The sequence below is a fragment of the Hypomesus nipponensis genome, chromosome 27, assembly GCF_054491055.1.
Source record: "Hypomesus nipponensis isolate SF chromosome 27, ASM5449105v1, whole genome shotgun sequence".
In the NCBI taxonomy this organism is placed as follows: Eukaryota; Metazoa; Chordata; class Actinopteri; order Osmeriformes; family Osmeridae; genus Hypomesus; species Hypomesus nipponensis.
In genome coordinates, this window is record NC_140387.1 from 13,713,869 (window position 1) to 13,733,057 (window position 19,189).

The following is a 19,189-nucleotide window of genomic DNA, read 5'->3' on the forward strand; positions in this document are numbered from 1 at the left end:
CCAGCGCATAAGACGATGGTTATTGTTGTACATGCGTTGTAAAAATACAAGGGGGTTATGGTCAGTAAACTCCACATCAAGTAAAAAAAACTGCAAGGCTAACAACATGGCCAATGTCTCCTGCTTGATAGTGTATTAATGGGACTGGCAACCGGTAAATTTACGGGAACAATTGTACACGGGATGATCAATTCCGTCAGTACTTTCCTGGAGCAACACGGCACCAGCACCCACTGCGCTCGCGTCCACCTCCAGCTTGAAAGGGGTATCAAAATCAGGGGCAGACAAAACGGGAGAACTACACAGCAAGGATTTAATTGAAGTAACCGCATCCTGACAAACATCGGACCACACAAAACCTACAGATGGACTAAGTAAATCCGTCAAATGGGCAGCCACAGAAGAGAAGTTCCGGCAGAAACCACAATAGTATCCAGCCATCCCAAGAATCTGTGCAACTCACGCCTAGTGACTGGCAGACGATATCAATGGTTTGTAACCAGTCTTAGTCCTTGGTAAGGGGCCAACACAATCAACGATCACTCTTTCGAAGAGTTCCCCCTTTACTGGGATTGGACACAGTGGAGCTGGTCAAATAGTCTGGTTGGGTTTACCAGTGACTTGGCATATGTCGGCAGGAGTCAGATGGCTGAGCGGTGAGGGAGTCGGGCTAGTAATCAGAAGGTTGCCGGATCGATTCCCCGCCATGCCAAATGATGTTGTGTCCTTGGGCATGGCACTTCACCCTACTTGCCTCAGGGGGAATGTCCCTGTACTTACTGTAAGTCGCTCTAGATAAGAGCGTCTGCTAAATGACTAAATGTAAATATGTGACAGGTACAGCAAAAACTAGACACATCAGTCTTCAGAGCAGGCCAAAAGAAATGCCTGAGCACACGGTCGTAAGTTTTTGTTATGCCCAGATGACCAGCCCACGGAATGTCATGAGCAAGGGACAGGATGTTATATCGGAACGCTATGGGCATTACGATTTGGTACACGGTACTTCAATCCCTATCAGAGCAAGAACGGAAAGTCCACTTACGCATCAACAGACTATCGTCCAGAAAGTATGCTGCTCTCTTAGTGTCTGCCTCTTCCCTGGAGACAACAGCTGAAAAACACCTGACCAAGGTCTTATCCTCCTTCTGTGCCACGAGTAATTGTGCGTGTGTAACCGGCAGTTTAAAACAATCTCCGGGATGATCGGTTTCTTTCCTACCTTCCTCAGGAGGGAGACTCTCAGCACACGGAGGCTGTTCACAACCACTGTGTCATATAAGTCACTGGGGTCTTCATCTAGACACAATTGGGCACGCATCATTACACATGATGGAAAAACACCAAGAAACTGCTTATGCATAGCATCAGGGCCTGACCTCACCTCGGGCACATCCAACACTTCGATAACAGGCATCACTCGACCACCCGCCATATAATTTCCCAAAATCAAGGAGACCCCTTTTACTGGAAGGGAATCCTGTTCACCCACTTTAAACAGTCCGTTTACCAAAGTGGACGATATGTACACATTATGCAGGGGCACAGCAGAGTATTCCATCCCGATACCTTGCAACAGCACCTTGGATCCACAGGAGGAGTCTACCGACCAAAGCAAGAGTTCTGAGAGGATTATCGACTGGGCTGCACCAGTGTCTCTCAAAATGTGAATGGTCTGCTCGTCCTTTGACTCTCCCGTTAGTGACACGGATCCCGTTAATATAAAGGGTAGATAACTGGGATCGGGACCAGGTTGCGTATTATCACCCTGCTGAGACACTAACTGAGGCGATGAGCAAAGCAAACCCATGCCTATCGCAGGTGCTTTTGGTGATGAGGGAGACTGGCGGTTTTTTAATGCCCGACAGTCTGCTAGGACATGGCCTCTACGATGGCAATAGTAACATTCCCGTTCCTCTCTGGGGCGCTGGTAATTGTTCCCTGTATGTTCCTCTCTCTGTTTAGCAGGATGAGCAAAGGACCGTCTTTCATCTAACTGACAAGTTGGCTCACGTTGAGAAGCCGTGAACACAGTCTTATGCGTGAGCACAAACTCGTCCGCCAATACCGCTGCTTGTGCTAACGATACTACCTTTTGCTTGTTCTGATGCAACACCAACCGTCAGAACACACTAAAGTAGGAATCCACCTCGGATTCTCTAAATGGTGGAACAAGGGCAACGTTTCTACTCACGTCAAACCTGTCGGAATGGGACTGTAAAGGATGTTTTATGTTGTAAAATATTTTGAAAAACACATTTGATTTGATGGAAGCGAACTGGTATTTAGATGTTTTAGACTGTGAAATAATTTTAATTGGTGCTCAGTACCCGTGGTGCAGTCAATTAAGACGTCAGTAAAACACAAAAATACAGATTCCTGGAACAATAGATGGATAGTGCACAGTGCCCGTGATGAAGTAGGTGAAACACACACACACAGATTCCTGGAATTATAATGGTTCAAGCGCATGGTAGCATATAACCTTTCAGCTATACTGAAATAAAGTATCTACTTTAAATAGAGTCTTTCTCTTAGCTAGCCAGCATTTTATCAATAAAGACAACCCTGTGACCAGTTGTTCCAAGCGCCCATTGGAGCTCAGTTAAATGCTTTGTAGCCTTTTAGTGCTGCTCAACGCTTGGTATAGGGGCCAGCTCAAAAATGTTTGGGGGGGGATCTGGAATCTCTTATCCAAACGTCGTCAAATAGGACACTGCATTCCCTGAAATGGACACCTGCAAAATTAGAACTTTGCACAGTGCCCGGTTCTCAAGATAATCGTAGGAAACTCATTGCCCTAAATTCCCATTGTAAAACCACACACATAGTCAGACAGACAGACAGACTGAGACACTCTCTCTCTCTCTCTCTCTCTCTCTCTCTCTCTCTCTCTCTCTCTCTCTCTCTCTCTCTCTCTCTCTCTCTCTCTCTCTCTCTCTCTCTCTCTCTCTCTCTCTCTCTCTCTCTCTCTCTCTCTCTCTCTCTCTCTCTCTCTCTCTCTCTCTCTCTCTCTCTCTCTCTCTCTCTCTCTCTCTCTCTCTCTCTCTCTCTCTGGTACACACACATACACACACAGATTCCTGGAATTATTAGATATATATAGTGCACTATACTGCTCCACTTATCCCTTGATCATAATCTCACAGGCTATTCCGAGCTCAAATTCTTCCTTAACTAAAACCGTGGGTCTCTGTCTCCTTATGTCTATAGCCGTACTAAGGCACATGTGCACCGAGGCCCTCTCTGGCCACTGATATTCAGAAATTCCTTCCTGACCTACATACACCGGCTACTGCAGGGAGCACACAGCATCTTCACTGGAGGAGGTTTCACACCACACAGTTGAAATATGCAGCCATAAAGGTTTGGGGTGTTTAAATAAAGACTGACAGCTCCCAGCTCTCTGGCCACACCCAGCTATAGTTTAAGTCTGGACAGAAATAAAGCCATTGGCTGTATTGAGTGTTTTTTTATTTCCTACAGGCAACACAAGTTACCGTATAAACATCCAGTTAAACGTTGCAACATTCGATTTTGAGAAATTGACGGTCCTCTTAAGTATGTTAAAAAAAGAACATGCATAAACAACTACAAAATACTTTTTAAAATAATGTACATGGCACCCTTAAACATTCAATGTTTTTGAACTGTATCAAAACTGTACTGTTTGTTTTGCCTCAAGTTACCTGAACTTGGAGCTCATGTGCCCATAACAGATTTCTGTAACATTTCACATGTCCTTTAAAGCATGGAATCCTGGGGAAATGGTCAGAATGTTTTGTAGTATTTGCACAACAAAGTGTAAAGGGAGAAGTAAAGTTAAGGGAAGGGATAAAACAGGGAAGCTATCTGCAATATGACAGGAAGCGAGAAAGGTTACAGGCTACTGTAGATAAGACTTACTAGAATACACGTACACTGGTGAACAATTTTTAGGTTAAGAAGTATTGCATGCATCTATCATCTATGATAGTCTAGGGCATGAAAATAATAATAATACAACTTTTTTTGTGATGTCACAAACCTTTTTAAGCACAAGAAATAAAGATGTAAAATAACATCAAATACTGAACAAATTCAGAATTGTTACGTCATAGAGTTAAGCTTGTTACATTTCTCTTTAATAGTCCTGTTGAGCTGTATGACAACCCAGTGACAGTTTCTTTTTCTGTCAAGACTTTGTCTTTATAACGTTTTGTTGTCTCGCCAGATCAGCGTTCAGGCTCTTGTTTTGGGAGCCTGCTGAATGGGCGCTGTTACCAGGAGATGTCCGGTCGCTTCAACAAAGCTCAGTGTTGCTGTGACAGCGGGCGTTGCTGGGCACGGGGGTCAGTGCCGGAGATGTGCCCTGTCCAAGGCTCAGGTGAGTCACTCACACATCTATACTATCACTGCTGGCCTTTACAGAAACAGAAATGTTGGCTTCCATGGATTTTTTCAAGATGCCATTTTATTCATTCTGAAATGCTATTCATAAGAGTACTTTGCTGATGTTCAACATTGTGACATTGACATGGATGTTTTTGACATTGCATTGTCTGTCAACATTTGATGAGTGTATAGGGTATTTAATATTTGCCAAACAACCAAAACAAATTCCCCTATGTTTGAAGGAAGAGGGAACAGCATACTTTAACCAAATTATGTTGATACCAGTGGAAATTGTAGTCATTTGACTCTATGGGTTAAATAAGAGCAAGAATGGTCAAAGTAAGGTACATTAAATATACGTTTAATAACATTGCAAATGAATGAAATCAATTACAAGGCAAACATCTTACCAAACTCTTACCTACTCTACCACGATTATTGTAAATCAGAGAGGGAGAGCAAGAGGTGAGGAAGGAGAAGGACAAGCCAGAGCTGATGAGAAGGTAGAGATAAAATAGAGATTTCGTCCAGCAACTCCAGATTTTTGCATATGCGAAGTGGGGGCAGAGTGATACCCAGCCTTACAAGTGGTACTGTGAAGTCATTGGCTGCAAATATTGTAATTTAAAAAAATACATCTAGCAAAAAAAAAGACAAAATGTTGTACTGTATGTTATCAACTCTGCCTCTATTCCCAAATTCCCCTGCAAAAAAAGCTGCTGCTTAAATGCAGGTTCAGAGAACTTGCTGATGCTAAGTTTAGTTCAAAGCGTTTGCAAGATGGTAATTGATAGTCTAGGGCAGCAGTGAAACTGCTTTACCTGGGTTATGTCTAGGCTGGGGGAGGCCTGGACCTCTCAAAAAGCCCCTGGCATATTACCGTGTTTCCTCTGACAGCAGCCTGGAGAGCTCAAAGAATGCCTGCTACTGCTGGCGCTCCCAAGCATCCACTTCACTGGTATCTGTGCTCTCCTCGCAACTCTGTGTGGATGACCCACTTCGATGATAGTTTTCCCGGGGTCTGTGAGAATTGAGAAGATAGGAAGGGGTCCATCTGTAAAACAGATATGTTTTGTGATTAAATTCTAGTCAGGTTACAACACACATACCTTTTAGTTTAAAGAGGACAGTAAAGTGGACCCATCCCTTCAAAGGTTCAGGTTCAAGTCAAGGGTCAAGCGTTCTTCAAAGTCATCCTCTCAAATCATTTCCATCATACTCAAATTTGCATACTGGTCATGCACTAACCTTTTGACCTTTGAACTTTGTCTCTCCCAACTCAGAGGAGTACAGGAGGATGTGTGTGGAGGGGGTCCCTGTCAACCCTTACTCAGAGGGAGACCCCAGCGTCATCGGTGGGAGAGAGAAACCCCATGTCCCCCTGAACCCTTTTAATTCACAGACCCCTTTGAACCCCTCAAACCCTTACATCCCACTAAATCCTCAGAGACCAGAATATGACCACACAATCAATGGTCAGCCAACCAATGGGAATGGAAACACTGTGCCTAAGCCTGATTATGGTAAGAAAACATCAAGAATGTTCCGTTCATAAACACGTTATGGGCAGAAGGGAGTTTGGGAGTGGAAGGGATGAGGTTGAGATGAAGGATTAGATTTGTTTTGCCGTTCCAACGTTCTGTTTTTACAGTGTTTTCATGACAACAAGTGTCGGTAATTTGTTTTCTCAGCTACTCTCAACCAGACGATGGATGTGTGCCGACAGCTCCCTAACCTATGTCTACATGGCCGATGTATCCCTGTGCCATCCAGCTACCGCTGCGAGTGTAACACCGGATACACACAGGACACCCACAGGGAATGTGCTGGTAGGGTACAGGATATTGTACAAATGTTAAACAATGACGTTTCTTTTTGACACAAGTGTACTCGGGGGGCTCACAACCCTTCATGGAAATTACCTTTACCCGTCTTAGCATATCAGAAGCCCCTTTTACACAGGCTATTGAAGGCAGGAATGTAGTGCCTTGCAGTTCTGCATAAAAGCTACAAACATGGAATGGGGCAGTTGTTCTTTTAACCTTAAAGGTCACATGATATGCTGTTTTTGGATGCTTTTATATATGTCTTAGTGGTTCCCTATTACTGTATCTGAAGTATTTTTCTAGAAATTCAGCCATGGTGCAGAATTACAGCCACTACGAGCAGTCCCTCAATGAGCTTTCCTCAAAACGCCCTGTTTCTGTGTCTGTAGCTTTAAATGCTAATGAGGAGGAGAGGGGCGGCAACATGTGCTAATGTTTACAACTGACGTATCACATTGGCTCTTAGCCCCCGTTGCTGTAAGATGCCTCAAATTTAGCCATTCTCATCTGATCACCCTGGTTTGCAGAGGTGCACACTCATAGTTATTTCAATGAGGAGAAAGGCGGATATCACGAGCCATAACACCAACAGCAGAACGGATATCCAAATAACAAAGAAGTGTACAACACTCGTGTTACAGCATTTGTATTCACACACACACTTGATGCCATCTACCTTTACACTAACAACAGTAACTCAGCTGTTAGCTGCAGAGCTAATGTTACAGCCACATTCTAAAGGTAGCAAGCTAAGTAACCATATACAGTAAAGCAACAAAATGATATAGCTTTAGTTAACTTACTTGTCCAAGGTTTGTAGCTTGACCGAGGAGATTTAGTAATCATCCAGAATTTAATTTCAGCAAGGTCAGCTTTGTATTGGCTCAAATTGAGGAAACAGTAATGGCTGAAATGTTTTGCGCAGACATACAAAACTTTGGGAAGTTGTGTCGGCGCATTTCCAGCGAAAATAAAATTAAGATACTGGTGGTGCAGAGGCTTGGATGAAGGAACTAAAAAAAGACTTTTGATTTGATTTGTACATCCAAACACTGAGCAACTGTTATGCTTCGTTCGTTTGCTAGCAATGGTATCTCCAGGAAAAACAGATATCGCACTTGCCATCGCACGATCGTAGCTCAGTTTTTCATGGGCGGGCCAGATTTTCTGGGCGGGAAAAGCAGAGAGAAGGGCGGTAGCCTGGCTCCTTGTGACATCACAAGGAGCAAATTTTCAAACAGAGCGTTTGAGCATTTTGTCAAAGGCGGAGAAGAACACCCAGGGCTTGGTTTACACCTATCGAAAATTCTAGCCACTGGGGGACTAAAGGCAGGCTTGGGGGACTCATATTAATGTTAAATAACCTCCTAAAGTGAAGTTTTCATGTCATGTGACCTTTAAGATGTTTTGTGAATACAACCCCTGGTGATTTGGGATCTGCATCCTATGATTTTTTGCTACCCATCAGAACGTGCAGGTAATGCGCTTGTGCACAGCAAGGTTAGGGTTATCCCATTACATTTGCACATACTTTAATACATTCTTATAAAAGGGCTATAGAAAGAACTGATATCCTTCCTCTGATGACAATATATAGTTAATTGGTTAACTGGGGACATTGTGTCATGTCAGAATTGTACAAAAGCATATTTAAAGCATTGGATCCAGAGCTAACACAAAGGGATGGTATAGAAAGGTACCACTTTACACAGACTGGGTCTCAATATTTTCTCTGCTTCCATTTGCCCGCTAAGCACGTCCATTCCTTGTTCCCAGATGTAGACGAGTGCTCCTCGGACCCTTGCACCAATGGTAATTGTGTCAACACAGCTGGCTCGTACTACTGCAAATGTCACACTGGCTTTCAGAGGACTCCTGGGAAGCAGACCTGCGTCGGTGAGTCTCCAGATGTGACAGTACGTGCCACTTAGAAAGTTACGTACGATAAACTGGTTTCCGAGAAATATACCTTGATATAGTAGCATGACTTGATATTTCTTTCTAAATGAAATTCATCAACAACTTGATCAACTAGCAACCACAATTACAATCATTTTTACATTCTGTAGAACAAAAGTGTTTTTACGAGCTTACTGCTGTTAACTGCAATTTAATAATTTTCTGTGAAGACATTGATGAGTGCCTGCACAATGGGGTACTTTGTAAGAATGGACGGTGCCTCAACACAGAAGGCAGCTTCCAGTGCATCTGTAATGCCGGTTTCCAGCTCACCTCCGATGGCCGGAACTGTGTCGGTAAGATAGGAATGGGGAATAGGGGAAATTGGGGCAGGATTAGAGAGACTAGAAATTCATTAATCATAAACACCGTTCTTTCTGTGTTTGAAAAAAACTATTGGTGACAGAAGTCTGATTACTGTAGTTACCATATCTAGTTTTACAAAGAAATGCAAGATACAATAGACAATAATGTGAGGCGCTATTGGTGGACTTTTAGTCTGTACTTTAGTATTTCTGACCATACAACAAGTGATCATACAACTTATGATCAAACAAGAGTTTGATCATAAGATGACATTCCTGGATGACACGTACAGTCCGTCGGTTTTAACAGAAACAAATGAATAGAGATCTGATATATCTTCTTACCAACCTCATCCTTCACAGTACTTACCCACAGAAAGGAGTCACAATCCAGAGTTTGTCTTAGCACTCACATGTTTGACTCCATGAATGAACTTTCACCCCTCAGACCATGATGAATGTGCTACCACCAACATGTGTCTGAATGGCATGTGTATCAACGAGGACGGTAGCTTTAAGTGTGTCTGCAAACCCGGGTTCACCCTGGCATCGAGTGGACGTTACTGCACAGGTACACTAATTCTCTTATCCAGGGTTGGGTGATGCGGGTGAGGGGATGACTTCATGTAATGGTCAATAATATTTGTATCTGTAGAGATACATTTATTCGTTTAGCAGACACTTTTATCCAAAGCGGAAGATACAAATAAACATTCTCATTTGTAGGACGGACATTGGATGTTGCAAATTTGAACATGACCCAGACAATTTTGTAGTTACGGCAAGACGTTCCAGCAGTTCATCTGTGATACATTTAGTATTCATTCCAATAATACAACAGCAGCTGTCTACCATGAGTCTGTCTTAGTATCAAACTGAAAGAAGGGACTTCTAGGGAAGAGGTTTCTGTGAATTCTCTCACTGTACAGCCACTCTAATTTTCTATTGTAGATATTGACGAGTGTCAGACTCCAGGCATTTGTATGAACGGTCGCTGCATCAACACAGAGGGGTCCTTCAAGTGTGTGTGTCTGGCTGGATTGGCTGTAGGGGTGGATGGACGATTTTGCGTGGGTAAGGACACACACATGCACACACACACACTCTAACAATTCTATCCAGTATGCTGGCATGTAAAGAGGCACTGTACACATTTATACAAGCATACAAAACACATACACACACCAAAAAACACACATACCTACTTTGGCTCTGGATTCCTCTCAGCAGAGCTTGCAAGAGACAATACTGTCCACAAGCTGTTTCAGATTTCAGCTAGAATAAGAGTCTATTTTTGTCTTTTTTGCAAATCACCCCATCTAGAGCAGACCTTATGGCTCACAGTGAGTGAGTCAGAAGACATTTCAGACTCCTGCTCGCCAGAACATTTGTCTTAAGTACAAATGGATGATGCTTTACTGCTCAGGAAATGACCTAGTGGATAGAAAGCTAGACACTGACATGCACTACATTCACAAATGAATACAAATTCTGTTTGGACAAATGAATGGAAATCCAAAGCAACAAGTCAATTTCTCAGCACAACCAAAAATATTTGCAGTTGATAGGCGATACATGCCATGAATGGTGATTTGTAATATAAACACTGTATGTTGTTGATTATAACAATATGATACACTTGGTGTTGGATGAGGTTTTCTTATCCTTCAAGCCATTCAAAGTACTTAAGAATATATATATGTATGTGTATATATATATATATATATAATTTTTATAATTTAATGAATCTATAGCTTTATGGTCCACTGTACATTTTCATATCTGGGTATTAATCTCTGTTAATATATACATGTTAATCTCTCCACCAGATACACACATGCGGAGTACCTGCTATGGAGCCATAAAGAAGGGTGTGTGTATGAAGCCCTTTCAAGGAGCAGTCACCAAGTCTGAATGTTGCTGTGCCAGCACTGATTACAGCTATGGAGAGCCATGCCAATCCTGTCCTGCCAAGAACTCTGGTACAATTACAGTCTACTTCAATTCATTATTATATTATTAATACAATGATGTACTTGCACAGATGGAGGGTAAGGAAACTAGTTTAGATCATGTATTTTGTGCTCAAATTGTTAATTTATTAGTTACAGGGGTATAAGTGTATTAAGCACCTGCTATTAAGTCCTTGGCTCTGCTTTTTACTCATATAGTTTGCATTATCGAAGCAAGGCCATAGCCATGGAGTCAACATTGGGGGGGACACATTAAAAAAGTTTTATAATTTCGGACAGCTTGCGTGGTTGCCTGTCGTAGCGTAGCACATTTATATGTTTATATCAATATATTGGGGGGGACATTTTGACCAGATTTGAATATTGGGGGGGATGTGCGTCCCCCAATATGTATTATGATAACGGAGTTGTATCAAAGGGTTTAATTCAAAAACTTGTTGCAAAGCAGGGTTCATGACTCTTTAGGGGAGGATTTAGCTCAGTGGTTAGAACACTCTGGAAGTTGCAGGGTCACATCCCCCTGTATTGTACTTTGCTGTTTATAGAATCGTCTGCTGAACAAAAATGGAAAAATTATAAAAAATGATCACCTATGATGGACAGTGCCTTGTTTGTGAGCAGAATAGTTGAAGGGAGTATAAATCAAATGACTTCTACAGGAATTGAAGGGCCTTTTTTAGTAACCCAAACAAATTCTGTGGTTCAGCCTTCTAATACCTTAAGACGTTGTCAACTTGGTTTGATTTTGTTGAAAAGCAAACCCAATGAGATACATACGTTTGCTGGGTGTTCCCTTCAGTCACAAACATGAAAATGAAATTCCTTAACATCTATAACCATTTTTCTCTTTGTCTTTATTTCTTTCTCTCTCACACACAATACAATCCAGGGACTTACTGCTCCGGCTGTTCCTTCAAAAGATGGCCTAAGAAATTATATGAACTTCTGTGACTTAGGACATGCCAAGAAAGGACAAGACCGGTTATGCCTAGTTTCTCTCTGGTCCTTGACATCAGTTTAGTAATAAAATGACTAGGGCTGTGAAATGATTACAATTTTAATCAAATTAATCACAGGTTTCTGTGGATTAATCATGATTAATTACATTTTTCCGAATTTTCCGAAATGTTTTCGAATTTTCAGAATTTTTGTCATTAGTGTGCGTCTTTGATTTTGCGGAACGTTGATGCTAGAGTCACCCGTTGCCACTCGCGAAACTTTGGTGAACCCCTCGTCCTCAACAATATCAATCGGTCTACAGCTTTTGTAATACATTTGACAACTGTGCTCGTCACCTTGTCAAGGGCAGACTTAGTGGGGGCCCTACGCTGTTCAGTGAGGGTGGTTTGGCGCATTCTACTTGAACTCCCCTCGCCGGCCAACGCATGCTTTGCGTTGAGGTGGTATAGGTTACTTTAGGCTGGTATTGCTTCGGTGAAACGATAACATTCAGTCATTTAGCATTCAGTCATTTATTTGAGCAGATGCTCTTATCCAGAGCGATAACGTCTTTCCGCAAAGTAGGCTATGCATATCACTTTGGCTTTATTGTATGTTGCATCTTAGTTTTTTTGGAATACAAACTTCTCACCCAGAAGTTGCAGATTGGGTGGAATTGTGGGTATATTGCGTTAAATGCGTTAAACTAAAATAACGAATTAATCCAGTAATTTAATCATAATGCGTTAACGCATCATTTTTCACAGCCCTGTAATACTGACGTATTACAGTAACTGATAGTTTAGTAATGTGTGATGTCTACTAACCACTAATATTTGTCTAGAGACCACAATTCTTGTTTTCTCTAAACATAAAGGTAAAGTCTTTGGTGACCTGAAGAATGAATGGCACCTGGCTCTTATTCATATATTGTTATGGTTTTCTCATCAGAATGTTTTGTTTTTTAGCTGAGTTTCAGGCATTGTGTGGAAGTGGAATTGGCTTCACTGTAGACGGAACAGGTAATGTCATAATTCATGTACTCTTATTAATTCCTATTTTTAATGGATACCAGTCATTTAGATTTTACTAAACAACACAGGTTTTCATCGCATCTAAGTCCTCCAAAAAGTATTTCACCTGTAGCACTTATGGAAGCAACATGAGATTCCTATAAAAGCCAAAACAGCAGTACCATCCCTCTGTAAAACCCATGTTTGCATCTCGGTCTAGACATCAACGAGTGTGGCCTGGACCCTGACATCTGTGGTAACGGACTATGTGAAAACCTAAGAGGCAGTTTCCGCTGCATCTGTAACACGGGATACGAGTCAGACCAAAGCGGCAAGAACTGCGTGGGTAAGTGTAGAGAACTGGACTGTCCCATACTGTACAGATAGTTAAGAACTACATATTTTTTTTAAACTTTGATGTAAGTCCCTGACCGAAGAATTATCTGGGCCTTGGTACAGTCCTGGAATGTATTTCCGTTCTTGACCAATCTTAGTGTTCCATGACCTCTATCTGACATGTTAATGAGTATTTGACATGTTTTTGATTACTTTACTTTTATATTGGTCCACTGAATCAGTGAAGTGATTATTTATTGTACAAATGATAAAATAGTATTTGACGACAAGTGTGCAACAAGTGGCACTTAGACCCTATGGGGAGATCAATAATCAATGGGCGTCAGCCCTGCAGCATGAACAGAATTCCCTCTGTTCATGTCCAGAGTCCAGACTCTTGTGGAGGTGGCCAATGACCCAGCCATACAACAAACCAAACAGGCAAAAGGAGACAAAACCACGAAGACTGGACAGTGACAGGGATGCGGAGGGTCATGCACGATGGTAGCATGGACAAACTAAAGCAGGGAGAGAAACATATTTAAAGGCAGAGCAGCAGTACAATAGTCAGAATATCACAGAAGCTACAGACAGTGTGAACATGGTGAAACCAGAAGCCAGCCCCAATATTCACACTATACCAGTGCTGCTCCCTGGGCTGACTTGGTTGTCCTATATTTCACCACTGGGACTAATCACCTTTCATGCACATTCAAATGACATCATGTGTGTATCTGGCTGGGGGAAACAGTCAGGAAGATAACTTTAAACGTGCACTTTAAAGATGTTGAAACACACTGCCAAAGACCTGTGGACTGATGGCAGGACTGGAGAGAGTGAGAGGGATAGAGAAAGGAAGGGATAGAGGGAGAGAGGAAGAGAAAAAAGCCAACAGACTTGGCTTTGGACAAACAAGCTAAGCTTTGCAGCTACTATAAACTCTGTAAACTGATGGACACACCCATGCTGAGAGCACTGTAAAATGTCACCCAAACATAGGTGCTTTTAGAAATACTGGCAACACTTTACATTAAAGTTACATTGACAACCATGTAACTACACAGCAATACCTATAATAAAACATTGCATATACACAGGAATTGTTTTGTCATTAAATTGCATCACATGTTAACAGTATAGGTTAATACAAAAGTTGAAATTTCAGTACGCTGTCAAAGACCTAATGTCCGCCTGTAAAATTCTAAGAACACTTTTACTTTTGCTACCGGCCAGCTCTGCAGTAGGGATCTCTTTGCTCCCCCATTGGTTCTGTGAAAGAGTTTTACGGGATATTATTTCCACAGTGCAATTATAGCCAGCTTTATAAGCTCTCCAACTTCCCTTTATGTCTGACTTTGGAGCTCAAGCTGGCAGTCCTGTACCCTTTGGAAACAGAAAACGTACAATCAATCTAGACATGTGGAAGCACACATTTTGGGGCGCTTGGTTAACACAGATGAAAGGTTCACCTTGGTGCTAATATGTACAGTACTTAATTGATCCTCATAAAGCCCACGCATCATATATAGAAATCTATGAGAAAGCAAGTTTTCATGGCCTTTGACTGTTCTGGTTTTATGAACAGACTGAACCATTTAGCAGAAAATTAGAAAAGTGTGTGAGTATCATTATTCAATTAGATCCAAAATGTCCATCCTCCTCCAAGAAGTCTGCTATTCTCTCTCTCTCTCTGTCTCTCTCTCTCTGTCTCTCTCTCTCTCTCTCTCTCTCTCTCTCTCTCTCTCTCTCTCTCTCTCTCTCTCTCTCTCTCTCTCTGTCTAATACTGATGAATGCTTGGTAGAAAAGCAACTCAAAACAACTTAACCCCAAATGTTATGCAATCTCAACTACTCTGTCTGCAATCCCTTTGTTTTTTGACAGTCATAAATCTTCCACCAGCCCACCATCCTTCTTGGTTCAATCATTGACATGTGAGGGGTCCAGAGTTACTTGGACGTGACAAAGGCACCTTCTTGGTTTGTGTGCTTTTCTGTTGTCCAGACATCGATGAATGCATGGTGAACCGTCTGCTCTGTGACAACGGTCTCTGCCGGAATGTTCCAGGGAGCTACAGCTGCACCTGTCCCAAGGGCTTTGTCTTCAGGCAGGACTCTGAGACATGTGAAGGTGAGTTTAGATTGGACAGAAAGACTGTGGAACTAATGTCAAGATTTCACAATAGATTTGAATTAGAGAATTTCTAATGAAGAGTAAAGAATTTTGTAGGTTCGGGTCAACCTTTCGCAATACCGAAGCAAACCAAAAGGGCATGAAGATGTTTCTGTTTATCTGTTATCCCTTGCATCCTTATCTAGTTGTAGCGCAGACAGGGATTTACAGTTGACTATTTCAGTAGTCCTCAAAGCTCATATCTGAAACAGATGGTTTGTTTGAAGTCGTCCTCCAGCAACATTCTATAAGTTATCCACCCATATGCACACACATGCAAGCACAAGTTTCTTATTATGTGACCTTGTTGCATTTTATTCTTATGGTTAATGAAGGAAAACGACCTTCCAATACTTTTGGAAAGCAGTCTCCTTTCTTGTTAAAGTTAAGAAGTATAAAAGGGAAATCTAAGGGAAATCAACCTGACATCTGATAACCCAGTCACATTGTACTGTAAGTGCTTCAATCCCAATAACAATTAGGTCATCCTAGCTATTCTTCCCCTTGGCTACAGAAAGAGATGGAACATTAAAGAAGGATGGACTGCTCACCAAAAAGCCTGCTTCCAGCTAAGCCCCTGACTCTATCGTAACTAAGCCCCTGACTCTATTGTAACTAAGCCCCTGACTCTATTGTAACTAAGCCCCTGACTCTATCGTAACTAAGCCCCTGACTCTATCGTAACTAAGCCCCTGACTCTATCGTAACTAAGCTCCTGCCAGAGGCCCCGTTCAACTCCTCTTGAGCCTTAGAGGAATTCACTGCCAACAGAGGGGAAATTACTTAATGGGTCTAATTGGCTGTGAAAATGTGTTCCCTCTTGCCTCATAGGGACTGCCACAGTGATCTCCACAGGGGGCCTTGCTCTCTTCTTCTATGAGGTCAGTCCTGGAAGAAGGACTTTTACCAGTGAAAAACAGCCAAATACTATATATGTATTGACCAGAGCTCAATCCAGGCAACAATATAGAGAGGCAGACATACGATCTGCTTCTAAAGAAGCCTAACGTGTGGTTTTTATGGGATGTTTGCAGTTTCTGCATCTGTGGTTCAAGGAAGAGAGCAGAATCTCTATCTTGTCTGTTTGAACTTGCTGGTTCACTGGTAGTAAACTATGGTAAATACCACATACTCTTGATTTGGGCATTGAGTTCCTTAGTGCTGTTGACATGCTCAAGGTTGGTTAATGGATAAACACCAAATGATGTTTGGAAGGCCAGGGAGTGAGAGGTGCACATTTTTACAATGACATCTGTTCCTTGTAAACTTAGGCAGTTCCGTTAACAAACAACTTTTTTTCCCTGCATTCATTTCTTTTTCACTATACATGCTATTCCCATTTTCTGATAACCCCACATGCTCCCAAGCAGGAGCGCCTGTCCCACTCCCTGTCTGACACATTTCCTAATCACTGGAAACTGTTATTGTCAGCTCTGACACATCCACATTCCATGAGATCCAGGAATGAGGCACACTTTCATGTGTGTGAGTACTGAAGGAACTGAGTCACATGGAATAGGCCTACTGTGTGTTTTGATTTCATTTAGCTGTCTGCGCCAGCAGTGCCAGAAGTGACTACCAAGCTAAAAATCTATGATTCACACTTGCCAACTTACCAACTGACTTACTGTGATCTCAGTGACTTGACAAAAAACTGTGTGGAGACTCACTGCTAAAGAATTCTGAAAAAACACAGACACATGTTTTTGTGTGTAAAGCAACACAGGATTCCAACTGAAACTGCTATATATAAGCATCACATTTCTTTAAAAAAAATTATAAAATTAGTTGAATATATAACATTAACATAATTATTATTTATTCCAAGCCAAACTTCTGTCCAAAGCTTCACAATAGTTACAACGGTTAATAAAAGCCCAGTTGATAAAACTGCCAACATAAATCCATTACTGAACCACTGATAAATGTATAAATGCTGCTGCATCAATAATTGAGCCAGTCTGCACTCTGCACAATACCATATTTGTTCCAGTTTGCAGAAGTAGATGTGCACATACACTGCATGTAAGTGATTATCTTGTTAACTACTGATTGGGGGCAAAGGCAACACTCTTTTCTGTAAATTCTGTATAAAAGGAAGAAGAAAAAATCTGCTGATATATAGAACGGACATGGGATGTAATGCCTTCCAATCAGGATCTTTTTTTTTATTGGTGGCATTTATGAATGTATTATTTATTTCTGACAGAGTGTGTGTTTGGACAGGACAGGACATGCGGTAAAGGGCCTGGGTTGGATTCAAACCCAGGCCTCTCCGGTGACCTACCGGGGTGCCTCTTTTTCTAGAAATTTTGAAAGATATCCTTTCGTAACCCCCCACCTCATCCCTCTCTTTGTTTACAGATTTGAATGAGTGTGAGAGCAGCCCCTGTGTCAACAGTGTGTGTAAGAACATTGCTGGCTCCTTCATCTGCGAGTGCTCCTCAGGCAGCAAGCTGGACACCACCGGTCTCATTTGTATAGGTACGAGCACTGTATGAGTCAGCATCCTTTTGCATTGACAAGAAATGAGCTTGCTACATTTTAAAACAACATTGAGTTAATTATGCTATTGTACTATATTTTACCATGTCAATTAAGGCTTTCAACTAAAAAATCAGAGAGTATAGATAACATGGAAATTATTATCTTCTTCCCATACTTACTGAACAGAACCACTAGCCTAGAAGTGTTTATGAAAGCCATGGTTTTCTCACCACAGACAGTCTCAAGGGGACCTGTTGGCTGAACATCCAAGATGGCCGCTGCGAGGTCAACATCAATGGGGACACTCTCAAGTCTGAGTGCTGTTCCACCCTGGGAGCGGCCTGGGGCAGTCCTTGTGAGCAGTGTGAGATGGGTAAGCAATCTTCCTATTTCACAGACTTTCCTCGTTCCCATACAGCAGTGCTCAGCTATTATCATAGACCCCCTTAATCCTCTATTTTGTTGCGCGTTATTGCAAGCTGTGGATTATTACTCTTCCATTAGGTGTCAGGGCTGTCAAAAATACATGTAGACTCCGGAGTACAGAGGCAAAATCTCTACAATAATACAAGGAATCTGTCTGTCAGTGTGGTTTAATAGAGGGATTTGGGGTAACAAGTGTTTGATTAACTCGAGGAGTGTTTCCCAACCTTTGTTCAGTCATGGCACCCTTAGAAAAGTAAAATTGCACAAAATTATTTGAGTAATTTTGCAGGTGTCTACTATCTACAATTCCAGGAATCATTGTCTGTGTGTCTCACTGACATCTTAAGATAACCATATCTAAAGAACTGCCACATACAACAATATTTAGAATACTAGTGCACAGTGCCTGTGATTAACCATGGCTTTGTAGAGAAGGCAAATTAATGCCTTCCCTATGACAACAGTGGTTAGAAGATTACACGTGCCATATGTTTTCAAGTAGTCTGACACACTGCCCAGTGCTGTAAATATTCAATCACAACTCTCTACTTTTGTCATTCCTCTATTGACATAAACCCTACAGTTGGATATTCACTCTCTGATTTTGGGTCAGACATCGTTGACCAATAATGTAGTCAACCACAAGCCACAAAAAGCTTTATAGAAACAGTCATGTTTGTCTTCCCTCAAAGACAAAAGGATGACAAATGCAATATATTCCCCACCCTGACAAGTTAATGATGATGATATGCCCTTATGCCTGTCTATTCTAGAAAAAGTTGTAACAGAGAAACTCACCCTTTTCCTAGATAATCACGAGTTTCAGTCTGGTTTCCGTAAAAATCATTCTATGGAAACTGCACTACTTAAAGTTTTTAGTGATATTATTATATCCGCTGACTCTAAGGAATATGCAGTTTTAGTCCTATTGGACCTCTCATCTGCTTTTAACCCTATTGACCATCATATTATGATCAATAGACTTTGTGACCTGGTTGGGATGTCTGTATCATTTTCAAAATGGTTTTCATCCTAACTTTCTGGTACAAGCTTCAGTGTTTATGTGAACCAGATCATCTCTGAAACTGCAGAGTTGTTGTGTGGGGTACCTCAGGGTTCTGTCTTGGAACCTATTATGTTCCTCTTGTACATATTTCCTCTAGGACAGATCATTAGTCAATTTAGCAACATATCTTACCATCTGTATGCGGATGATATTCATTGTACTGCTTGTTTAAGGAAACTGAGTTCTATAAACTGTCTTCTTTAATCAACGTCTTGACTAGTATCAAACAGTGGTTATGTGGCAACGTTTTGCTTTTGAACTCAGATAAAAGAGAAACACTAATTATTGCCCCTGAAAGTAGAATCCCTCAGATAA

General features: G+C 41.6%; 1 protein-coding gene across 3 annotated transcripts in view; it reads left to right on the forward strand.

Moving 5' to 3' along the window:
• Window positions 1–19,189, forward strand: part of fbn2 (fibrillin 2) — a 98,738-nt gene that overhangs the window by 37,727 nt on the left and 41,822 nt on the right. For all 3 annotated transcript variants that reach the window (XM_084693495.1, XM_084693496.1, XM_084693494.1), the window contains 13 exons: window positions 4,214–4,366; window positions 5,658–5,897; window positions 6,066–6,203; window positions 7,977–8,096; window positions 8,330–8,455; window positions 8,913–9,035; window positions 9,416–9,538; window positions 10,294–10,446; window positions 12,345–12,398; window positions 12,610–12,735; window positions 14,728–14,853; window positions 17,260–17,379; window positions 17,618–17,755. In XM_084693495.1, the coding sequence (XP_084549621.1) occupies window positions 4,214–4,366; window positions 5,658–5,897; window positions 6,066–6,203; window positions 7,977–8,096; window positions 8,330–8,455; window positions 8,913–9,035; window positions 9,416–9,538; window positions 10,294–10,446; window positions 12,345–12,398; window positions 12,610–12,735; window positions 14,728–14,853; window positions 17,260–17,379; window positions 17,618–17,755 (1,740 nt within the window). The remainder of the gene's footprint in view (window positions 1–4,213; window positions 4,367–5,657; window positions 5,898–6,065; window positions 6,204–7,976; window positions 8,097–8,329; window positions 8,456–8,912; window positions 9,036–9,415; window positions 9,539–10,293; window positions 10,447–12,344; window positions 12,399–12,609; window positions 12,736–14,727; window positions 14,854–17,259; window positions 17,380–17,617; window positions 17,756–19,189) is intronic.